This window comes from Dreissena polymorpha, chromosome 4 (assembly GCF_020536995.1).
Source record: "Dreissena polymorpha isolate Duluth1 chromosome 4, UMN_Dpol_1.0, whole genome shotgun sequence".
NCBI classification, from domain to species: Eukaryota; Metazoa; Mollusca; class Bivalvia; order Myida; family Dreissenidae; genus Dreissena; species Dreissena polymorpha.
This window is the reverse complement of record NC_068358.1, coordinates 72039011-72064927: the sequence shown is the minus strand read 5'-3', so window position 1 is coordinate 72064927 and position 25917 is coordinate 72039011. Positions and strand designations below refer to the sequence as shown.

Sequence of the window (25917 nt, the reverse complement as noted above, 5' to 3'; positions counted from 1 at the left end):
TCCGATATACATGTCTGCCGTAGTCAGTAAGATACCAGTAATATTATTTATGTCGTTGTAATATCGCATTTTATTACATCGACAATATTGTATTCAACGTTGTGGTGATTCCGAAAATACTGTTTTAGGAGCAGTCTTGAAGTCAAAATACGGTCACTCACCATAATCAATCAATAGCGTTTGTACATATACTTAACCCATTTATGCCCAGTGGACTCTCCCATCCTTCTAAATTGGATCAATTTATTTCCAAAAGTAGGGGTGTCTGGTGTATTTATTTCTATATTTAGAACATTTCTTACAGAAATTTCTTTAAGCAAACAGCGCAGACCCAGATGAGACGCCGCATCATGCGGCGTCTCATCTGGGTCTACGCTGTTTGCAGTGTCCTTTTTTCAGGACGCTAGGCATGAATGGGTTAATTGGTATCAGACACTGTTGATAATTAAATTACGTGTACAAATTAGCCGCGATGTTGGAAACGCTCCACGAGAGCAAAAAACACACTAGCATTAATTTTATTATGCATTGAATGTATTCGATGAAAATATTATCGTGAATATTAATCGGGGGCGACGAGAACATTATTAAGCATTGCCGAAACGGCGAAAGGTTATACAACATTTCTAGAGTTCGCACGCGGTCTGTAATTTGGTTAGGCATTGCAATTATATTATTGCCGCATTACCGATATTAGTTTGAATGTAGATGTGCATTTTAAGTACTTCGACAGACAACTGCTAGTTTCAGTACATACATACCTATACATGTAATGTCTAATTTTTTTACTTTTTAATATGAAAATATCCATTGCAAGCATGTAAAAGATCTTACCAATTTATTTAATGAGACAAAGTCACTAGTTTAAGTATTGATTCTTTTACATTTCATACAACAACCTTAATTAAGGAGCTTAAAACAATGTTCTTCAACGTTATCAATTTTGCTAATGGAGAAAGCACGCAAATAACTTACAATTTGATATATTGCCGTCATGGAATAAAAAAATTCAGTTCTCTTTGTGTATTTTAGAAATAGAAAAAGAACATCGAGCAACAGTTGTGCACGAATCTTAATTGAATGTGCTACGTGTCGTAATAAAATACGCCTGATACAAGTATTAATGTTAGGAAATAGAATGTAATCAGTGGGTAGTCATTGTACTTTTTCAAAAATTAATTTTGATATCTATGAGAGTTTTGGAATTCGTTAAAACTAAAACTCCGCTTCATACATCGGGGTTGTTGCTGCTATACAGTCCCATCAACTGTCCACGTGTTTTATCGCAGTTCCGGCATGTGCAACAATGTTTAATGGCTTGGTGGACGTTTACCGGCGGCGCGTACAACGGTAGCCGGCGCCGACGGTTCTCCTCACACTGATGCGTAAACCACTGGTCACTGTCCGTCGGCATTGACCTAAAACGGAAAAGATAACATATTATTTAATTGAGCAGCTCTATGGGAAAACGCGACCTAACGCGTGCGCGTTAGCTGATGTCCCTGATTAAACTACAGTAAACGGCATTTTGTTCTTATAAACCATTTACAACGACATGATTATGTAAAATGATATTTGAAAAGTATAGATTATACGTGGGGAACACGGGTGGTTAGCGTGTGGCTATGATATTAATTAGTGAAAACATCGTTTTGACTGATAAATAATCAAATTATTACGAACAATCAACGTTTCTGACAAAAAATTTCACTATCAAATATATATAATATAAAAATATTTGATAGTATATTTTTTTTATCAGAAAGGTTGATTTTTCATTATTATTTGATTTTTTATCATTCAAAATGATGTTTTCACTAGTTAATATCATAGCCACACTCTAACCACCTGTGGTGGGGAAAAACAAGACAACACGATTGATTGGAATTTCCAAAGGACTAATTTTCAATGGAATTTGCTGGAAAAAGTTGTGTAAATGGCGCCATTGAGCAATAAATCATACTTTAAGAAGAATTCTACACATTCGTCGATTAATTGTCGAAGAAGGCGTCATAATATAACGACCGGAAGTGTTTCTAAGCACTCCTACCAACGAAAGTAGGAAGAATGTTGAATGGCGATTAAATATGTCCTTCAAGTTCTTCTCACAGTTCATCAATCAAGTTGATACTGTCATTCAATAGCTCTGTATTTCATGACGACACTCAAAATTCATCCGTATTTTAAATTTACCGATAAAGCCATCGCGAAAAAATATCAAAGCAGCAACACATTTGCCTCATTTACAACACCCTTCACATTGTTAATATAAATATTATTCGTAATAAATTGTACAAGTATTGACTAAGTCTCCCAATTTGTTAAGAATTCTGCTAATGTCGCAAGGGCATTCCGGTTAGATTTATACTAGAACGTTCTTTGTTGGAAAAGTTCACGCAGAGGACTATACAACCATAACGATTTGAGGTCGTAAGACACAATATTTAGAGGCACTTGCGTTCATTCCTTAGTAATGCTCTCACACGGTACAAATACCCGTACACAGACTGGTTTCAAGCTTTGCACATCGTAGCTATCGTTAACCCGTTCTGACAGTAAGGGATAAAACAACTTCGAGGAACTTGACAATTTACCTATCTGTAGCGACGAATATGCCGGGAACCAGAGGCCGGACATGGGCAGCGGCAAGCTCTAGCATGTCACGTGATACCGGACGGCGCGCCCAGAAGTTCATGTCCTCGTGGAGAAGACGCTGAAATACGTTAATAAATTATAATAAAAGGTTATTTTTTTAACATTAAGTAATGTCAACTTAGGTAATATATTAAAGTCTTACAGTTGTGTTTTTGTTATTCCCATCGACACTCAAGAAGATAAAGATACATATAATAAAATGTAATCTCAATAAATAATAAAATAACAATTTTTGAAATGTTTTTTTTCAATTGTCAGATAATTCAAGAATCTCAAATGACTGGAAAGATGATGATGATGATGCTGATGGTGATGATGATGAGGAGGAGGAGGATAAGAATTACGGCTTGCTGACGCCGAAAGCAATGCTATACCTGAAGGTTTGAATTAGAGGATGGTATTGTCTGCTTGTACGTCTCGCACAGTTGTTCCAGTGTCAGTCTGCGCGCCGGAAGTCCACTTCTTTCCATGATGATTGCATGGGCGATCTAAAATGGACAACGCAACTTGTTCATGCTAGTGCATCACACTCAGTCGTTGTTGATCGAATCAGCTTAATTAAGAAAGTAGATATCCTCTTAAATAAATATGCCTGATTGAATTGGAGTATAGGTTATTATTAATTCTAACAATGATATTGGGTACCTGAGCGTCGTAGAAATGCTGGATGCTCACTGCAAACTGCTGTGACAAAGTGGTGTGGTCTGAATCACAATTAGCGAATACCTAAAATTCGTGTGTGTATTATTGATCTATTTGTAAAAGCAAAAATCATGTCCGATGAAATAGGAATTCATTTTGAAAAGTGTTCTTTACAAAAGGTGAACTTATTTTTTCAAAACATGATGCTAAACTATGGTTTTAATTGGATTTTACAACAGATGTTGCATCTAATAACTCATGAAAAATCGCAATACATATTTCAAAGGAGTTCATTACAAAGGTAAAACAATGATTTGCTCGTTCACACACCAACAAAAAAGACACCAATTACTGGCTCTACACAGGCAACCGACTCGATAGCGTTTCAATAAGAATAAGTCTTTCGATGCAATCGAGCTAAAATAAATAGGTTTACACTAAGTTTGAAAGTTCCTTTCGATGTTTTATATAAAGAGCATTTTATAAACTCATATAAACACGAAATAACAAAAACAATAACAATGGCATCGCTTACTGTACCTTCAACACTTCTGCTGACTGTAGCAGCCGGAGGAGCTGACCCGCGTACATAATGTTGGGACACTTCTGGGTGTCGAATATGTACACATTGCCGTCCCAGCATCCCACCACCACTAACGTTATGCGGCCTCCTGAAGATAGATATTACAAGAGCCTAACTAATTATTGCATGTGGCATTAAATTGAATATATCAGTGCAAATGCGCTTCAGCTGATACAGGCGGACTTTTACTCTCTAATGATACAGATATACGGTTAGAGCATCCATTCTAGCGTGTAACCTCAAGGGCCCAGATTCATAAAGCTCCTAAGGGAACACTGAAGGAAATTCATTTAAATATAAAAATCCCTTTAATTTCTAGCAATTTCGTTCTTATGACTTGCGTATAAACGATTAAATATTAATAGACGGTAAAAACTGTCTTTTTGTATTTAAAACATTTAATTTCTCATACACAAATGTAAAATTTGTATACAAATTGTAGTTTTATGAATAAATACTTACCTGATATTACAATAAGGATTTCCTTTTTCTTAGTCCGCATTTTACACTACTCCGGTTTATCCGGAGAATACACCTGATGCTTTTTCTGCGCATGCGCAGGTGTACTTCCGATTATACCACATGTTATTCAGTCTTCCTTTTCGGCGAAACTGTTCGCAAGGATAGACAAAATAATATGAGGGGAGGAGGGCGGGAAACCTGTAATATCAGGTAAGTATTTATTCATAAAACTACAATTTGTATACAAATTTTACATTTTTATTTCATACAATACTTACCTGATATTACAATAAGGATTTTCTAGATTAACTAGCAATATCCCAGGAGGTGGGTATTATTTTGTAAAATAAAGCAAGTATATAAACTTACCAGTTTAATGACTGTAACACGTTCTTTCCCTTTTTTCCACTAAACACTTTCTTGGTGACAGTGGTGACTATTCGCTTGTAGTCTAAACAAATATATACCAGAATTAACAGTCACAACCCTCCTATTTTACACATGTTTGTATTAAAAACTGCTCCTTTGCAGTTATATCCTCCTCATCGTTTCGATATTGCAGTCCGCCGAATAAGCGCACCTGTGGAAAACTCTGTGATACATCATGCTTAACTAAGCATTAAAAAAGTTAAAATTCACAAGATTCAAATAATGCTTTGTAAAAGTGGTCTCCCTTGACCAATCTGCTGCCTCTAAAACCTGCTTGAGAGATGCGCCCTTGAATAAAGCCCAAGAGGGTCCAACACTTCTTGTAGAATGTCCAGTCACCTTTCCTGAATGTTTATTCACAGTCTTGTGAGAAAATTTGATAATGGACACTAACCATCTCGATATTGTTACTGGAGTCACAGGATGATGAGGTTTATTAATTGCCAAAAACAATTTCACAATGTCTCTTTCACTGACACATCTATATTTTTCTGTATGCTTCAAGTAATATGTAAGTGCCCTCTTAGGATCCAACAATTTGTCACTAGGAAAATGAGGCACAAAAATATTGTTACTCTGATGATTAGGCCTATCAGTTTTGGACAAACCAGTTCTCAAAAACGTAACCCCATGTTTGTGAACATTTACTAACCCTTCTCCAAGAGTGAGAGACTGCAAATCACTACACCTCCTAAATGTTGTAATCGCCAACAGAAAACAGGCTTTCCAGGTGACATACTTCAAGGACGCCGCTCGCATGGGTTCAAAAGGTGGTCTCTTCAGGCAAGCTAAAACAGACAAAAGATCCCATTCTGGAACCAATCTACGCATGGGTGGACGTTCATTAAACACGCCTCTCAGCAGTCTGTTAACGTAAGGATGTTGGCCTATAGGTATATTATCAATAGGAGCAATTACTGCCGACAACATGGATCTATATCCATTAATGGTTCTGTATTTTAATCCATTGTTAAACAAAAATGTCAGAAAATCTGCACAATGCACTACAGATGCTGAATATGGATCAATCTGTTGTTTATTACACCAGCTATTGAATTGTCTAAATTTTGATGTGTAATCCCTTTGTGTACCTTTCCTCCAAGATTTGACAAGTAAGGATCTAGTGTCTTTTGAAAACCCTTTTGTAGAGAAACTTCTGTCGATAACAGCCATGCAGTCAACTCCAGAGCCTGCGGTTCTGGATGACTGACCAGACCCTTGCATTGAGTTAACAGGTCTTTCAGGGGAGGCAATTTGATTGGGCATGCTATCAACAGACTCAATAGTGTCGGATACCACAGTTGTCTCGGCCATAAAGGGGCAATCAAGATCATTGTACACTGAGACTCTTGTAAATGAGACAGAACTCTGGGTAACAACTGAATTGGTGGAAATGCATACACAAACATATTCTGCCACATTATTGACAGAGCATCCAGAGCAAAAGCTTGCGGGTGGGGAAGCCATGAACAAAACAGAGGAGTTTTTTTGTTCTCCAATGTTGCAAAAAGATCCAACTGAGGTTGACCCCATAGATTGAAAATTTTCCAAACCACTGAACTGTTCAGAGACCATTCTGAGGGACTTATTCTGTATCGACTTAGTGCATCTGCTCGGAAATTTCGAGACCCCAAAATGTGAACCGCTTTCAAATTGATTTTGTGTTTCAAGGCCAACTCCCATAGTTCCATAGTTAGATGACACAACTGGACAGACTTTGTCCCCCCCCTGACGATTTATATATTGACAAACAGTGGTATTGTCCGATCTGATCAGTACATTGTGTCTCTTCAAGCGTGATAGGAAATGCCTTAGACATAAAATCACTGCCTTCATCTCCAGACAATTGATATGCATTCTCTTGTCTTGAACAGACCACTGACCCTGGCAATTGAAATTGTTTACATGACCACCTCATCCCCACTTCTTGCTTGCATCTGTGGTTAAAGTTACTGGAAAAGACATTTTGCTGAAAAATCTGCGCTTGGCTATGTTCTGATCCTGTAACCACCAATTCAAATGCTGAGCAAGCTGTGGAGTAATGTTCACTATAAAGTTCATAGACATGTACTTTGGATTCCAGTGCTCTAAAAGATGAAGTTGTATAGGTCTCATAAACAATTTTGCATTGGGTATCAGTTCTAGACACGAGGCTATCATACCCAGAAGAACCATGTAATCTCTGGCCGTTAAATTTCCTGATAAAATTTTGGTCACAGCCAACTTTAAGCTTTTTTGTCTTACTTGAGTGGGAAAAACAAGACCCTCCTGCAGACTGAACAGGCTTCCTAAACATGTAATGGTCTGACATGGGACTAACTGAGATTTCTCTATGTTTACAATCCAACCTAGTGGAGACAAGAGGTTGAGAGCTGTGGATAAGTTTTGCAACAAAACAGCGCGCATTTTGTGTAGGCATAGCCAATCGTCCAGATAATTGGATAATCTCAGACCCAGTTTTCTCAGATGAGCTACTACCACAGAACTGACTTTTACGAATGTCCTGGGAGCTGTTGAGGGACCAAAACAGAGAGCCCGAAACTGGTAAGCTACTCCGTGTACACAAAATCTTAGATACTTGCGATGACTTTTGTGTATCATGATATGGTGATATGCATCTTTTAGATCTATCGTCACAGCCCAATCTCATATCTCGACTAAGTTCAAGACTTGAGCAATTGTTTCCATTTTGAAGTGCTGTTTTCTGAGATACCGGTTTAGAGATTTTAGATTGACTACAGGCCTCATTTCCCCAGTCTTTTTTGGCACTAGAAACAGCGTACTGTAGAAACCTTCGTACATTTGAGACTGAGGAACTTTTTCTATAACATTTTTTTCCAAAAGATTCTCTATTTCTTTTAGAATTAAATAGTGATGTTTTTTGGGAACCACTGTATGTTTTATGCCCTTGAAAATGGGAATTTGATTGAATTCCAGCTTGTGACCCTTTTCTATAATGTCCAAAACCTATTGGTCTGTAGTTATTTTTTGCCATGCCCCTAAAAAGTGAGTCAATCTCCCTCCAACAGGTATCTCTGATTTGTTTACATGTATACTGACCTTGTCATTTGTCTGTGGGTTTGTCAGTGTTCCCACGCCCATAAGACTGCCTGAGCCCCTGTCGTCGTGAGAAACCTCTACTGGACGATCTAGGGAAGCCTCTACTGGACGACGGGTCTTCAAAACGACTCCTGTACTGGACCTTTGGGATACGAAAATTATTCCAATTGGTTCCAGAGGTCTGGGGAATTGTGGATGTCGCTGGTTTGCCATATGACTCAAAACGTGGTCTTTTTGCGGTGTCAAAATCAGATGGAAATTTCCGTTTTGGACGCCTCATATCCGGGATCAAGTCATCGACCTGTTTCTTCTTTTCTTTTCTGGCCTTCAACAAAGGCTCAAGTCCAGGCCCAAACACACCGTCACCTGACAAAGGTAAATTGGAAAATTGCAAATTGTCATATTGTTCATATAGCCCAGTGTCAGTCATGGCAACTGCTCTCCTGGCAATGTGATGAAAAGCACCGGTCCGCCCTAGCTGGTCAAGCATTTTTGTTGAAATGGCGAACACATCCTTCACCTTTTGCACTATGGTTTCTTTATCCAAGTCCTGGGTTTGCACTGAAGTGAGAAGGCTACCAAGTCCTTGCTGTAGGTAACATTGCATAACAATACCCATACGAGCTGCATGCTGACCTTTGAAACAGATCTTGTCCACCATTTTGCATGGCTGTGTAAATAGCACTTTGCCTTTGTTCTTCGGAAGGAAGCCTTTTGCCCATAACGTTTTGTTAAGCATCCGTCCACCAACTCATCTAAAGATGGCACTTTGAGCGTTTTTTCACATGATTCATCCACTGGGAACATGTCAACTGACTCCTCATTGAAGGCCGTTAAAAAATTAGGCTGATCGCACCTAAAACTCGTGTTTAGAACCTTCAATTGCGAGTCATCCAAACAAATGCTTTCCTTCAAAGGTTTATGCTTTACCAATGCATCCTCGCCAAACATTTCAAAGAGACACTGTTTTGTGGTCTCAGCGAGATTTTCACCATTATCCACCGTATCCGAATAGCTATCGTCCGAATCGGCGTCCGCCAAAATAGATAAAACGTCATCTTGCAAACGTACATGATTATCAGAGTTTGTCTCTGTATGGCATGGTGCATGCCGTTTCCGACTTTCAGAGTTTGTCTCTGTATGGCATGGTGCAAGCCGTTTCCGACCATCAGAGTTTGTCTCTGCATGGATCTGTGCATGCGGTGGAGAACTGGCCACCTTGCCTAACACACGCGTAACTAATCCCTCCAGTCTATCGAACTTAGCTTCTAACAGAGAATATTTAGATTTTCTCTTTTTCTTTCTCACGTGCTCTGACTTTGTATCAGACGCCATTTTCATGATATTGTTCGCCAATGACTCGTCGAAACTCTCCGACACAGGGGACAGGTTTGTTCCATCGTCCGAAAATTCACCGTCTTCAGACATAATGACTATCCCCTCTTACGAGAAAAGAACTTTCTACTATCCTGAACTTTAAACAACTTTAAACTTAAATCTTTAAAACAACGATGCGAACTGTTTCGCCGAAAAAGGAAAACTGAATAACATGTGGTATAATCGGAAGTACACCTGCGCATGCGCAGAAAAAGCATCAGGTGTATTCTCCGGATAAACCGGAGTAGTGTAAAATGCGGACTAAGAAAAAGGAAATCCTTATTGTAATATCAGGTAAGTATTGTATGAAATAAAATTGTATGTTGTACAATTGTTCAATTGTACAATTGTCTGAATTGTTCTTCAAAGTGATTCTGAAGTTAGAATTTCTCTTAGCGTTATACGCCCATTCAAGGGGATGAACGTAAGCGATGCATAAGTAGGCCTTAAAGAGATGTTGATGTCTATGTAGTAAAGATTACGGATTTTTGCTGAACTATTTTCAAACAAGCAGTGTATTCAGATGAATACTTCATTGCAGAATCTTTTAATTTCGATAATGACTATTTAGTCTATTATATTGATTCTTCTACGACTCATTTAAACAACATATAGCTTCGATGAACCTGGTTTATTAAAAAAAATTGGATGTTGTTGTTTTTTCTACAAGTCCTACTATACACCTGATCAGATGCTGACCATATGCTGATCAACCCTCCATTCAATAAAACTTATTAGGACGCTTTTCTGTGAATAGATGTGTACAAATGTAAAAGAATTATGACGTGATAACAACTGTTAAATAAATGTAAACAAAATCCGCCATCTTACTACAAAGACATCAAAATCTCGCTCAAGCCCTATTGATGCATCCGATACGTTCACCCCTTTGCCACTTCTAACGGCAGTTAACATAATATAAACTGTGTCATGCGTAAATGGGTCTTATGTCATATGCGACCAGCGTGTTTCCAGATCAGATTGCGCTATCGGCATAACCTATCCGCAATAAAGGCAAGCACGGTTTTAGGTCTCTTAAGCGGGCAAGGTAGCTTCAGACCATATGGTTTGAATGCGCAGGCTGTTCTCGAGCTATGCTGGCCGCAAATGGCATAATGAGTATTTTCGCATGACAAGGCTTATATGGAATTGCCGTTTATTTATCATATAGCAATGTTGTTTGTACATTTGCGTTAACTGTTTTTATATAAATGCATGTACTTTAAATGTACCGATATTATCGAAGAATTTTTAAAAGATACTTTGAATTAATTTTTTTGAACAGATATTATTCTTAGCAACGACTATTGAAGATATATATGTATAACCTACATATTTGTCTATACGAGTTATTGTATTCCATCGACAAAACGTTTGATTATCAATACTTAGAGTTTATTTACACGTAATGACAAAACAGTTCAATTTGGTTTTGTCAATATTTGTTTATGCGTCCAATGCCGATACGAAGTGCAGAGGCTTATATTGTCAGTCAATGGTAAGCTATACAATAAACAAATAAGACGCATGCAATCTTTGGTTGTAAAACTATTTTTTTTTTTTTGGCAAATAACACTCATCAAGTGTGTTTAAACTTAAACGACAAACAGGCACATTACATGCAATTAGTAGGGTGTATGTGTATGAATTACACTGCACGATTATACATTACGAAATTTGTTAAGTGCTATAGAGTGTCTGCTTTACCAGTAATATTCTCGAATATATTTTAGGACAGACTTCAACTAAAGGACAGTCTATTATCATGTGAAAGCTTTATACTAAACTAAAAATACATATAACAATATTTCTGTTCCCTTTATATAATATACACATTGAAAGTATCACTCCATTAGTTATTTAGTCATTGATACACAAACTTTACAGATGGTATAATTCCTACCTTTCTCCCCCACGCAACTCCCTAGACATTTGACCCCTATCAGAGGCTGCTCACTTATCAGGATGTGGTTCACCGCCTTCGCGGCCGTCTCTTCCGTCTTTAGGTATTTTATGCGAGCCATTCCGACTGGAAATAATTATCGACACTGTGAGTTTTCGTAATGGATATTGCGTCATTTCGATTTGATTAATGTTATAGTTATTTATCTGCAAAAACGGTTGTGAGTGATGAGAGACGTTATTGGCAACGAATCCGTTCGTGCAAAAGTTCGTTTACTTTTCGACTAACAACGATAATTCCAATCCTATATAGATGATGGATATTTGTGTCAAGTTAATTTAAAAGCCATCAATATACGGTAAAGTTGTGGCCCAGACAGGATAGTTTGAATGTGCGACATCTATCTGCCCCTTCTTTGGAGGGGTGGGGGCATAAAAAGAAAATTATTTATCAGAGAACATACTAGCATGTCACATGGGGGATAATAGCAAGTAAGAGATAAAAGCATGTAACTGATGAGAAAATAGCATGTAACATACGATATTATAACATGTCACTGATGAGACAGCAAAATGTAACAGAGGAGATATTAGCATGGGCCAGATAAGATAAATGCACGCATGCTTCTATGCTAGAAGTCAATAACATATAACAGATGATATAATAGTGTGTAACAGATGATATCATAGAATGTTATATCGGAGATAATAGCATTAAGAAGATGTGATCATAGGGTATAAAAGAGGATATAATAGAATTTCACTGACGATATAATATAATGTTTCAAAGAAGCGTTTAGAAGATGAGATACTTGAATGTAACACGACATATAATAGATTGTAACATACTAGATAATGTCATGTAAAACATTGCATAAAACATTAAATAGATACGCTAAAAGCATGCAATAGAGTAACTTACAACATGCATAAGACGATATAACTGCATATAATAAGGGATATAATAAAATATATGAGACGAGATAACTGCATGTAACAGTGAATATAATTTCATGTAACAGGGGATAATAACGGCATGTAACAGAAGAGATAAAAGCATGTATTTGATGTAGTTTAAAAACTCTGTATTCATTGCACTTTATATTGTTAAGCATATAAATAACATGTAAAACATGTAAAAGGATTTCAATGTTTCTTTCAATAAAAAATCGTCAAGGAATGTTTAGTTGAACGATATAACTTAGAACTATCGTAATCACACCGGTCATTTAAAAAGCAATTTTATACACATCATCGACGTTACATTTATTTTTCAAACATACAAACTTGCGGGAAATGATAATACAGATCTTTACAATATATCGATATTTGCTTGTTTTAAAGCAGTTAATACGCGTTTGTATACAAACGTACATACATACTTACGCTACTTTAGACGCATAGGTTAAATCCTTCTTTCTTGCGTATATGTGTCGTATAATGTATGGTTTTATTGATTCCAAACGGTTATAACTTAAACGCACACATATTTATATTGAAAGTAAACCCTTAAACACGAAAGATTCGCTAAAAGAGACAGTAAAAATACACCGCTATTAAATCCTTTTTATTCCTCGTTTTGGCAATTTAAAAGGCCGATTGACTCTTTATTGCATGTTGGAGTGTACATTGTTGTACCTGTAATGCTAGACAGAAAGTGTGTATCGGCCTGATCGATTGATTAAGTCTGGTATCGACAAATTAGAATAACAGTGACAAGTTTGCAGGATTAAATGCATTAGGGTTTGTTTGCGGTGGATTTGAATATATCTGAACCACTTCATCACATCGATGTTTTAATGACACATAATAATGCACATGCGTCGAATTATAGAAATTGATACATTTATAAAGAGGATTTAATGCATGTGCGTAAAGTGTCATCCCAGATTAGCCTGTGCAGTCCAGTCCGCACAGGCTAATCTGGGACGACACATTCCGCTTTTATGATATTTTCTGTTTAAAGAAAGTCTCTTCTAATCAAAAATCTAGTTTAGGCGGAGTGTCGTCCCTGATTAGCCTGTGCGGACTGCACAGGCTAATCTTGGATGACACTTTACGCTCATGCATTAAACCTTTTTTCACAGAGCATGGCTCATTTTTTAAATCTAAAAATCAATGTCATGATTTGCTTTTTTTTCTTAACCTAAAGGGAAACCCTAGATAATCAGGAATCGTATGTAATAGGTGAATTCGGATTTTCAAAACAAATTTCTGGTTCATTTGCGACGTACGCAATATTTATCTGCATATTGCCCTTTAACCAACAACGTATAACAAAAATATACCAAAGCTTTAGGTATGAGTAAAGAAAAAAATGCTCTACATTTCACTCAATACAATATTCTATGTATTTGACATACCTCTGACATAACAATATCGCTAGCTACATGAGCTATATATCCACTGGTTTTCGTGATAAATGCCCATCCCTTAATGTAAATACCGGTAACGTGGTAAGCAGCGAAGATACATTATGTTAACCAGTTTATGTCGATTATTTATTTATACGGTACCGGATTGTGCCATTAACGCGTCTATATATGGTTGTATATTTCTATTGATTGTGGATATTTCAATGAGATTGATTAACTGTGGGGCTTCGTTTTTCATTGACATATTTAACCCATTTATGCCTAGTGGACTCTCCCATCCTTCTAAATTGGATCAATTTATTTCCAAAATCAGGGATGTCTAGTCTATTTATTTATATATTTAGAATATTTCTTACAGAAATTCCTTTAAGCAAACAGCGCAGACCCAGATGAGACGCAGCATCATGCGGCGTCTCATCTGGGTCTACGCTGTTTGCCAAGGCCCTTTTTTGTAGACGCTAGGCATAAATGGTTTTAATTTTTTTATCGCAAGATATTGATGGAAATGCGTAAGCTGTTTTAAAGCAAGTACGAATACTTCAAAAAATACCTCTATAGAAAGTACTATTACACTTCACAGAAAAATCATGTACACAACACATATTATTGATAGTACTGAATAAATGTTCTAGAATTTGGATAAGCGCATGTTTTCGAACGCCTAAATTAGTACGTTCTCATAGTGTGATATTCTTGGCTTCTTTTCCTTCCATGAACTTCCTATCCAAAAGTTTTGCCAGTTTAGCACGCATCATTTAGACATTTAACTGTGTGCACGTTATTTCACTTTTAAGTCAGATACGAATTGTGATCGTTATGTTGTAAGAATTAAGTGAAAACTAAATTATGGATTCTGCAATCATTACAAAAGTAATTTAGCTAGGTATGAAACTCGGTCTGTGGATAGAAAGCCAGATGGGTAGTATACACGCTAGTTCATGCTTTCGTCAAACCACATTTGTGGTGTCTATGGTTACATAAATATTAGAACACTTAAATCGGGATCCAATAACCAATTGATAACCAATAAGTACTTACGCAACTTTGATGAAATACGGTGTGTGCATAGAGAGGAGGGCCATTTAGGGAGTATGCACATTGTTCAAGTGTTGTTATTTTTTTTAATCAATTGTGTTTGCTTAAGATAGAGAAATAATAGAAAAATATCATATGGATCTTGCGATAACTCAATACGTACTTCAGCTAGGTTATTTAAAATCGATAAATGGGCATATTGGGAATATGCATGTTAAGTCTTTTGATATATTCACAGTTATTATTGACACGAAAAGGACTACGATACATAATATCACACACTTATAACGGCTACGTTCGTTTGCAAAACTTTCCGTTGAGTATCAATCTTCGTAACAGCACCATGTGTTTTCTGTGTAGGACCCTATTTTTTTTACAAGCCTCATGTTGACATTTTTGAAAAAAATAGTGTTAATATTCACATCATTTTGTGCACCCATCAATATTTAACTTGCAACATGAGATCGCATATACCGGTAGTTTGTGTATGTAGCAGCACAATTATATTTTGTATGTTCCGAAGGACAGGGAGGCAATAAGCATTTAACTTGTTCGTCCGTACGTACGCCCATAGGTACCGATGCTAGTTTTTTTCAACTCATCTTAAACTACTGGTTGGATCTCAATTAGTATATAACAGCTGCATGACTTGAATGTGCAGATGATCGTAAAACGGATCTAAGGCTGAACATTGGCAGAATTACAGCCCTTTGTCTGTTTTTCTAACATAAAAATCATAGTCGCCATAAGCTTTTATTTAAAAATCCTCTTTACTGAATGGGTCTTACTCAAATTTCCACGTTGGAATCTTTTTTTTGTAAATGATCGTGCATAGAGCAATTTGGCTACGACGATTTTTTCTGCAGAATTATTTGCCAATGTGTCTGTTTTTCCACAAATTTCCAAATGTGTCCTTAAATCCTCTAATTACTTGGTTGGTTTTTCCCAAACTTACACAGCTGAATGTGTTTATGATCATTTTCGAAGGAATTTTGACAATCATTATCAGTTTTCGCCCTTTGTATTATTTTTATCCATTGCAGAGTATATAGCGGACATTTGTATGTCCAAACATGCATTATGGTGGGGCATCGTTGTCTATGACACATTTTAGTGTATTTGTTACGCTTATTTTCTGCTTTGTGTGCGCGCAAACTGTACTCTGCACGCTTAATATATGGCAAATGAGAAACATTTATAAGATACCAGTATTTATGAGTAACTATAGTTTATGAAAAACTTGTTCCGAAAGTGGCACTAAGACCGCGGTATTCAGTTTGTAACTTATGCAGTGGAAGTCAGTAAAAACATGTAGGAAATCATCCAGTCGAGATAGGCGGAGATCCGCATGTACACATCCGGGTACCCTGCCGTGGTGCACGTGTAGTAGCCGAAACTCGTGACACCGACCACGTGGTATTGGCCATCACGGTAGCACACCAGCGGTCCGCCGGAGTCGCCCTGAAGAAACGTATTTATGTAATATAACGATATTAAGCATATACACGTAAACGAAAAAAACACCCAAAAGAAAGACATAGTTTTGCAATAAAGATAACCATACTTTATCATTTGTAGTATACATTTAAATCAGTATTATTCTAAAGGTAATTACGAATATAAGGTATTTAGAACATACGCATGTGATATTGTTTTTCTTTGTTCATGAATATACACGACAACAAAATTACTGGATATACGTATGTGGCATAATATTATGCATATTAATTATCATGGTGACACGCGTCTGCTAACTTAAGCTCAGCTTGTCTTTGGGATTACCTCCAAAAGGGCTTATCAGACACAGTATCTTATTGGGTTTGAATCATGTGAGACATTTTATCAATCTGTCAGACACGTATGGTGTTTTCCTAAGAACATTCAACATTCACTTCACTCGGGGATAATTAACTTGAAGATTGGTAAGCCAAAATAAGCATAAATAAGATTATATACGATGAGCGTTTTACCTGGCACGTTCCATGCGTACCGTTTCCGGCGCACACGTTTTGGACGTCACTGACGGTGGCGTATGACCTCCAGGCAGCGGAACAAGTTGACGTATTTACCAGCTGCATCGGCACGTGCTGTAAGTGTCGACTATCCGTGATATAATCTACAATAAACGTTGTCCGTAATATAAAATCATACATTTGACATCACTCGAACAATAAAGTTGTCATAGGAATGAACGAACAAGCAGAGGAAGTATATTGACTACAATCAACTTTACTTTGCATGCCGAACTTTTTTTGCATCGACGTCGTAACTATACAGACACTTTAATTTTGCAAAAATAAATAAATGAGGGGAAGCAAAACCCTCGGACCCCGTTCCTCTAAAATCTCGCGCTTAACCAAAAATATGCCTTAAGCACGACCATGCAATTTATCTCCATGTATGCAATGCGTTTATAACAACTTTTACACCCGTTTTACGAAACTGCGCTTCAAACCTTGTGTGTATCCCCATCCGGACGCAAAACAGGCGTCTGCGGAGGTCCATGTGATGTCACGGGTCCCGAGGCACGCGGTTCTGACGTAATGTCCGGTGATGTCAACGGGAGAGTTCAGCTGTACAAATGCGATGTCGTTCTCGTACGTGACAGGATTGTAGTCACCATGCTAGGAATGGGAGATAACGCATTTGTGTATCCCGGGATAAACGCGTTGTTGTTTTTTTACATTGAATAACTGCATAACGTATAAACTCTGAATCAAATTTGACTAAGTTCATGGAACGCAATGTTCGCATATTCGTTCACAATAATTTTTTAATGTGAAAAGTCCAGTCATCATTAAATAACAACGGTGTAGGCTAAAAAGGATCCTGATCCTTACTTACGAGCCTAACAACGATTCTACGGTATTCTACGGGATATCAATTGCAAGCACAATATACCATTGCGTAACTGTACGATTAAATGAGTATGCTGTTATATTTTTGATGTACGGTATCCTTATTTTATACAGTCTAACCAATCACTGCATCATTATCTCACGTTTCTTTCCAATCATTCAATAACAATTCCAATGTGTGTCTTAGGTTTTTACAATGCAGTACCCAGATGTGCGGAATTTAAATTGCGTCATAAAAGAGTCGAGCACAACGATTTTAAAGTAAGAACTTATTTCTGTGATAAACACTTTAACATGCAATTAATACACATTTCATTTTCATTACTTTCTCTACCCATTCATAACAGGAATCACTGCAACATACAATACAAGAATAATAGCCAGTTGTCGTACCTTCACTATAGTTTTGGCGGTTCTTCGAACCTCGTTGCCGGTGTGATGTGCGAGATGATGTTCACCGAGAACTATTTGAGTGTCCGCCTCAGACTGGCTGAAAATGCAGTCAAGGTGTCACTTTAACAACTACCATTTTAAGACAACGCGAACATAATTATTAAGTTCTCCGTTACGCTTCACTTTAAAGAAGACTTTTAGGCGTAATTTCTGTTTTTATTTTAACGACAATATGTTGTTGTTTTCCGTTGGGACAGACCATTTACCGCAGTCTGTTTATTTTTTATTAACTTCATGTTAACAGAAAGTCGCCATACACGCAACATGCGTTTCCTTTTTGGACAGAATAGTATATGATATTTTCCAAATGCAAATTGCAGCGGCTTCCATATGAGCCGCGCTCTCTGAAAACAGGGCTTAATGATAAGGGTAAAGTGTCGTCCCAGATTAGCCTGTGCAGTCCTAATAAGAGTTGACACTTCCGCTTTTGAGACATTTTTCGTATACATGAAGCCTCTTTTAACGAAAGTCCACTTAAGGCGTTAAGTATCGTCTCTGATAAGCGTGTGCGGACTGCACATGCATGTCTGGGACGACACTTTACGTACATGCATTTAGCACCGTTTTCCCAGAGCGAGGCTTATAGGTATCCTGAGAGACGCCCTACTCGAAGAAGCAGTGGGCCGCGGTGACGACGAACTGATCCGAGATTAGGACGCCGCCACAGAAGAGGTCGCCGCGCATGTCCAGGAAGGCCACCTGCCACGGCCACTCCCCCTCAACGGCGTCGAGGCCGCCTACTATTCTCTGCACATGCGCCGACGTTGGACGCTCAACTCGCGTTATTAAACCGCACGTTCCGTTGTCTGAAATCGTGCATAATTATATACCAGTATTTAAACCTTATTGCGTCTATGACCGCTTACAAGTTTAGTGTACATGTGCGTCTGTCATTTTCATGTAGTCGTCTTCTGTAAGTGCTCCTGAGATCAACTGACGACAGTTGTAATATGGCGAACGCGCCGACACATCTATTGATTACGTCTTGTTTTTTTCTCCATACAATGTGGACTTGTATACTAGAAAAATTCTCTAAAAGAAACGTGCATGTAAACACGCATCATTAATTGTGCATAAGACCTTTAATATCTCGTTTTGGTAACGGAATACAGGAACTCTTTGACCCGCATTTATCATGGCACAAATCTTAAACGACTATTGCAAAAAAGACATGATAGTATGTGTAATAATCCTTCAATATGCAAAGTACTATATGCAAAGTTTAATTTATAAACAAATACATGACAGTTGACCACTTGCATCAACTATGTTCCGTGCATGAAACCCTCAACGTCAGCCATTCTTTATTCAAACGAAAGAATTACTCACTGGGACGAGCAGGTTCCGGGTTGACTGTAGACGGCGCCGACTTGCAGCAGACGTCAGTTTTGCAGCTCGTGTCCAGGTTCTCCACCCACCCTAGACAGGTTCCCGGCTTCACGCACGTCCCACCTTCTGCCTTGCACAGCGCCCCCACCGGAAGCGAGGGGGCTGTGGATACTGATAAATATGTATGTTTAACTATACAACTATTCAATGAAAATCTTTTGTAAAGGGATGATGATGATGTTGATGTTGATGATGATTATGATGATGGTGGTGGTGGTGGTGATGATGATGATGATGTTGATGATGATGTTGATGATGATGACGATGATGACGATGATGATGATGATGATGATGATGATGATGATGATGATGATGATGATGATGATGATGATGATGATGATGATGAATAAAAAAAAATACCAAAAATATCCAAATGGGTTTAAATGTGCACATACGTACATAGTATACTAACTTATTATTAAATAGTATAGTAACTTAAAATTAAAACCAATGCTCCATGTGCAATATTTACATACTTAATGTACAACATCCGAAAAACAACACGGCCACGAAAACCGTTGGCATTCTATATTTGAATTCTAAACATATATCAATGAAAAAAAAATTGCGAATATTTAATACAATTTACGATTTACTTTGTTCCACATTCTTCCGTTGTCTGGATACCGGAATTCAGTGCAGACCTATCTCGCGGTAGTATGATAATTCGATGTTACAGTGCATCTTTACGAATACCGAAAATGGGGTGGCTTAACCGTAAACAAAATAAGTTATTTTAGAATGTAACCTACATTAATTATTTTGATAATGAAGTTCGTTTATTTCGCCTGATTTAGTGAAACGCATTATCTTGTAAAGCATGGACTTTTTGTACTTTTTTTCTGGCGTGTGTGTGTGTTGCCGTCTTAGAAAGTGCAGTAAACAGAAGTTGTAGTAAATATTCGTGCAAAATCTACGATACTTAATGCCCACGTGTATCGCATACATGTATATCCCTTTGATACACATGTAGTGTTTAGACAAGTATTTGATATTTGACATATAATTAAAACCAATGCTCTATGTGCATTTACGATTTACTTTGTTCCACATTCTTCCGTTGTCTGGATACCGGAATTCAGTGCAGACCTATCTCGCGGTAGTATGATAATACGATGTTACATTGCATCTTTACGAATACCGAAAATGGGGTGGCTTAACCGTAAACAAAATAAGTTATTTTAGAATGTAAAATAAATGTAACAGTGATATTGTCGGATATTTTATCCATTTTGCCATATTTCAATATACATGAATTACATTGTAAGCGACATCACGATCTTCTGTCGCAAATCGTTTTGGAACGGCCACAATTCACCAAAATCTAATCGTTACACAATATATTAGTAGACCTAATAGCCGTCATTTCTTGCTGCACAGCAATATAACTCGACCCCCCAACAACTTATGTATCCCAATTAGGTGTTGATGAATTGTGGCCCTTCCAAAACGATTTGCGACAAAATAGAATGCCAACGGTTTTCGTGGCCGTGTTGTTTTTCGGATGTTGTACATTAAGTATGTAAATATTGCACATGGAGCATTGGTTTTAATTATAAGTAACTATACTATTTAATAATAAGTTAGTATACTATGTACGTATGTGCACATTAAAACCCATTTGGTGTGCAAAATCACTGATATTTCATAAAACATACTTAATTATTATCCGAATAAACATGAAGTGAAACTCTAATTTCATCAGCAAGAAGTCATTCTCATCATCACTTAAGCGTATTTTTGCAGACAAACACTAATTAATTAAACTGGGGTCACCGTCTTGGAACCTTTAATGCAAATCATCGCATTTTTGGGGGAGGGGGTAAACCGGTTTAAGGATACCAAACTCTCACTCTTGGTCCATATGTAATTGTAAAATATTTAAGTGTAAATAAAATTTAAAATCGCGGCATCACAATTCAAATCAAACTGCAATCACAATAACAGAGAATTAGAATAAATGAAAATACGCTTCAATTAAATTCTAGTTAAAGCATGTTCGGATGCTTACCAGCAACATAACTGTACCTTTCCATGCCAGATGAAATGGAAAAAAACATATCGACCATATCTCGTTTTTTGTAATAAGTTTTTGAAGAGAACAGAAAAGTTTTGATGATTTTCAAATCATCGCCATGCAATACAACGACTAGGCCGTAATGACATTCCAGCTATGTTATCTAAATCCATCCAGGAAATACAAGAACATGAAATTGTGACCGTATCAATAATTATCAGAATTTAATTTAGATGATCAGAATTTTAATGAAGAGGACTTATTAATGCTACAGAGAAATAGAAAGTTTAACACGAGTTTGAAGAGACAGCGATATTCCTTTAATCACCTTTGATTGGTGACATTGACATTCAGCCAGCTTGACACATTCCTGCCTTCTGCACATGGTCTTCTCATTGTTGCAATGGCTTTGAAATGTTGATCAAGTTTTATGAAAATGTGCTCGCCGTAAGGTCCAGATAGTTTGTTAATAAGAAGACATGTTTGAGTGCATGATGCATATACATGTAGTTTTTTAAATGCAGTTCACACAATGTTTTGTTTTTGCATAAATTGAATTTATATTAATGTAATAAATAAGACAAACTCTATTGTACACTTTATTAAGATACTGCGGGTTTTGAGACGTCACATCTTTTTGTGTACTAAAAATGTCAGCCCCCATGTAAGTTGATGCTGGTGTGAAATTCCAAAAGAAAATGTTTTATTTTAATTGTTTTCTTTTCATAAGATTACGGCCTTAGATTCCATACTATGTACGATATATATTGGAAAGAAGCTTGGCCATGGTAAAGAATGACATTTAAAATTACAAACTAAACATATTATCAACAAGAAATGTATTAGAAAAGATATATGGCGTTGATTGTGGTTGGCGTTTGTCGCAAATCGTTTTGGAAGGGCCACAATTCATCAACACCTAATTGGGATACATAAGTTGTTGGGGGTCGAGTTATATTGCTGTGCAGCAAGAAATGGCGGCTATTAGGTCTACTAATATATTGTGTAACGATTAGATTTTGGTGAATTGTGGCCGTTCCAAAACGATTTGCGACAAAGGAGAAGATCGTGATGTCGCTTACAATGTAATATATTGAAAAATGGCAAAATGGATAAAATATCCGACAGTTACGAGTAAGAATTTCGATGAAAACGTAAAATGTGACGGATTCTTAAGAATTATCTACCGGTATATTAAGTTCAAATTTACCATAAATAATGTGTGTGTGCTCGAATAGCATTGAGCTCTTTGGGAGTAAAGGTCTACCAGTAGAGCATATTTGTGAAAATCAAAACAACTCACATGTTTAGGCTCCATTTTGACAGCTTATTGTATCTCCGGAAGTACAGCTTATAATTTTAAGCGTATCGCTATTGGGGATTCATAAGTTGGTTTACCGTCCTTGTCTTAACTGCATCGGGAAGCGGACAACGACAACGAGCGAGGCCTGGTATAGGAGAGATAACCCTGAGTTAGGGTTAGGATTAGGGTTAGGGTTAGGGGTCGGGTTAGGGTTAAGGTTAGGTTAAGGCTAACCCTCACCAAAACCCGACCCCTAACTCTAACCCTAACCTTAATCCTCTTACCATACCCCCCCCCCCACCCCCATGCGCATAAACAATACCAGGCCTCGCTCGTAGTCGTTGTCCGCTTCCAAACTGCATCACACGCAAATCGATTACGGGGTGTTACGCCAGATTTCGTGGTTTATTTCGCATTATTAGATATCAATGATCATATATCTATAGATGCAGTACAGAAATACAAAATAAGAATGGAAATGAAATGAAAACATAGATTCAACCTGCCACACGAGAATTATCCGTACATTTTTTAAATAAATATTTATATGCGCGTTCTTCGAACATACCTATTTCAATGGTTTTGTTGGACATTTTTATTTGATTCGAATGCTGATAGTTTCGGGAATCATCGCGCTCATGCTTATAAATTGCCAATATGGTGTGGAATAATTCTTGTTAAATTAATAAAAAAAATAGTATTAATCATGGAATTGTTTAGAACACATTTAAAATCTATTATTGCCAAACCATAATTATATCGCAGAATATCTTCATTTAAAATATGTCTGGTCAATCTAAAAGTCCAGTTCACCTTGTTAGCGCGACAGACTTTATATTATATAAAGATCTTTTTACTGACCGCGAACTGACCCTGATACCTTGCGTTTTGAAAGGCGATGCATTAGATTAAGGTAACGCTTAAACTGCTGGAACGACAGTTTGTTTAAAACTGTATACTTTAACGTGTTTAATATGTAATTACTAAATATGAGAACAAAGCCTTTATGTACATACTGGCGTTACAATCTTTTTTTAAATAAAGAGGCACACACACACACACACACACACACACACACACACACACACACACACACACACACACACACACACACACACACACACACACACACACACACACACACACACACACACACACACACACACACACACACACACACACACACACACACACACACACACACACACACACACACACACACACACACACACACACACACACACACACACACACACACACACACACACACACACACACACACACACACACACACACACACACACACACACACACACACACACACACACACACACACACACACACACACACACACACACACACACACACACACACACACACCACACACACACCCACACACACCCACACACACCCACACACACCCACACACACCCCCACCCCCCCACCCCCCCCCACACACACACACTCTCACACACACACACACACACACGCACGCACGCACGCACGCACGCACGCACGCACACACACACACACACACACTGTATTGATGTCGAGAGTTGAGTGTAAAACTGTTCTATCCATCAAGCCTTTCATTCGATACAAGAAATATCTTTAAAAAAAAGATATACGGCGTTGACTGTGGTAGGAGTTGGTGAAAGGTAAAGAGTTCAATGAATGAGATCAAAGATAGAGAATGTCTTTTTCTGTGCAGTTCTTAGCTGCATCACACGCAGTACGGGATGTTACGCGGAGTTTTCGCGGCTCATTTTACATTATTAAATATTGCTGGTCATAAACCTATAGATACAAAACAGAAAAACAAAAGAAGAATGGAAGAAAATTAAAACATATGAGTCAACCGGCCACACGCGAAGTATCCGTACATATTTTAAATATATATGCGCGCGTTCTTCGAACAAACCTGCTTTAGTGGTTTGTCGGGCATTGCTATTTGATTCGATTATTAACAGTATCGAGAATCATTGCGCTCATGCTTAATACATTAGTCAATATGGTGGAATAGTTCTTGTTAAATTAATCAAAATAATATTTATCATGGTACTGTTGAAAACACATTAAGAATCTATTATTGCCATACCATAATTATATCGCTGAATATCTTCATTTAACATATTTCTTGTCTAAAAGAAAATTCCAGTTCACATAGTTCACGCGATAGCGTCTATATTTTAAAACGATTATTGTACTGGCCGCGACCTGACCCTGATACCTTGCGGGTTGGAATGCAATTCATTATAGGCAGGCCGCGCTTTCACTGCTGGAGCGACAGCTTGTTTAAACCTTTATACTTTTACATGTTAAATGTTCAATTTCGAAAACAATTTAAAATGGTTTGGCCAAAACGAATATCAGGATAGGGAAAAACGATACTTTTATGAACTTAAATATACTAGTTCACAGACAGGAATATGGAAGTAATTACTAAATATGATAACATAGCCTTTAAGTACAAACGCTCTGGCGCTGGCAATCCTCTGAAAATAAAAGGTGCACGCACAAACTGTATTGATGTCGAGAGTTGAGTGTAAAACTGTTATATCTATCAAGCCTTTTCAATAGAGATAAAATTGTTTCATGCTGAACACGCAGTAAAACAGTGTTACAAAGACGCGGTCATGTTTCCAATGTTCTGGTGGTAAATGTTCAAATCAGCCAATTGAATAAATGAAGTGCATTCATTCGTATCTAGCCGCGGGAAATTTTAGTTGAATTTTATTGGACACTTACAAAGGTCATGTAAGGTGAAAAGCTGGCTTAAACAGCTACGCCGAATACAAAAAATCATGCTGATCACGCAGTTTACAGCGTTGCAAAACGCACTGTAGTATCCCTTTTCATATCCTATACTTCACAAAATAGAAAGTCAATTGAATTACCTATTACCTTACCTTAGGTTACCTTAGGTGGTTTACCACCGCAGGTCTTTGGAACCTCTGTAGTGGCCTCTTCTTCGTCCTCACTATTTAGTAGTCTCTGTGTTTTGCTTCCGGTTAATATTGTATTATAGTCACATTTATAGTCGTACATCATCGGGTGGTTGATCCAATGTTTATCCAGGCGTCTTTTGAATGTATCTGTGTTCTTGGCTGTGACGACAGCACTCGATAAATTGTTCCACATGTTTACAATACGGCTTGAGAAAAAGTTCTTGCGAATGTTACGTGTACATCTGTGTTATAAAAGTTTCAAGGGATGACCTATATTTGTGTTCAGAGTAAAAATTCCAGCTGTTGTTCTTTTGTCATAGATATTATTCAAGATCTTGTATGTTTCTATCACATCTCCCCGTAGTCTGCGAAATTTCAAAGTGGGTAGTTTAATAAATTTAAGTCTTTCCTCGTATGACATATCATTAA

General features: G+C 37.4%; 2 protein-coding genes across 3 annotated transcripts; both read right to left on the bottom strand.

The window, feature by feature from the left end:
* Positions 1-777: 777 nt before the first annotated feature.
* On the bottom strand, positions 778-13867 carry LOC127877934 (uncharacterized). Of its 2 annotated transcripts, none has more exons than XM_052424259.1 (7): positions 13474-13867; positions 11112-11237; positions 3838-3968; positions 3301-3381; positions 3030-3143; positions 2595-2713; positions 778-1418 (listed from the first exon to the last, which is right to left on the bottom strand). In XM_052424259.1, the coding sequence occupies exons 2-7, from the start codon at positions 11230-11232 to the stop codon at positions 1229-1231; spliced, it is 756 nt and encodes a 251-aa protein (XP_052280219.1). In that variant the 5' UTR covers positions 11233-11237; positions 13474-13867; the 3' UTR covers positions 778-1228. The 2 variants fall into 2 exon arrangements, with proteins under 2 accessions (XP_052280219.1, XP_052280218.1); XM_052424258.1 differs by lacking the exon at positions 13474-13867 and adding an exon at positions 12497-12773.
* Positions 13868-15259: 1392 nt separating this feature from the next.
* LOC127877933 (chymotrypsinogen B-like) lies at positions 15260-19833 on the bottom strand. The gene is made up of 7 exons (XM_052424257.1): positions 19697-19833; positions 19161-19331; positions 18439-18637; positions 17772-17868; positions 16976-17144; positions 16491-16636; positions 15260-15981 (listed from the first exon to the last, which is right to left on the bottom strand). The coding sequence occupies exons 1-7, from the start codon at positions 19743-19745 to the stop codon at positions 15805-15807; spliced, it is 1008 nt and encodes a 335-aa protein (XP_052280217.1). The 5' UTR covers positions 19746-19833; the 3' UTR covers positions 15260-15804.
* Between the last annotated feature and the right edge of the window lie 6084 nt (positions 19834-25917).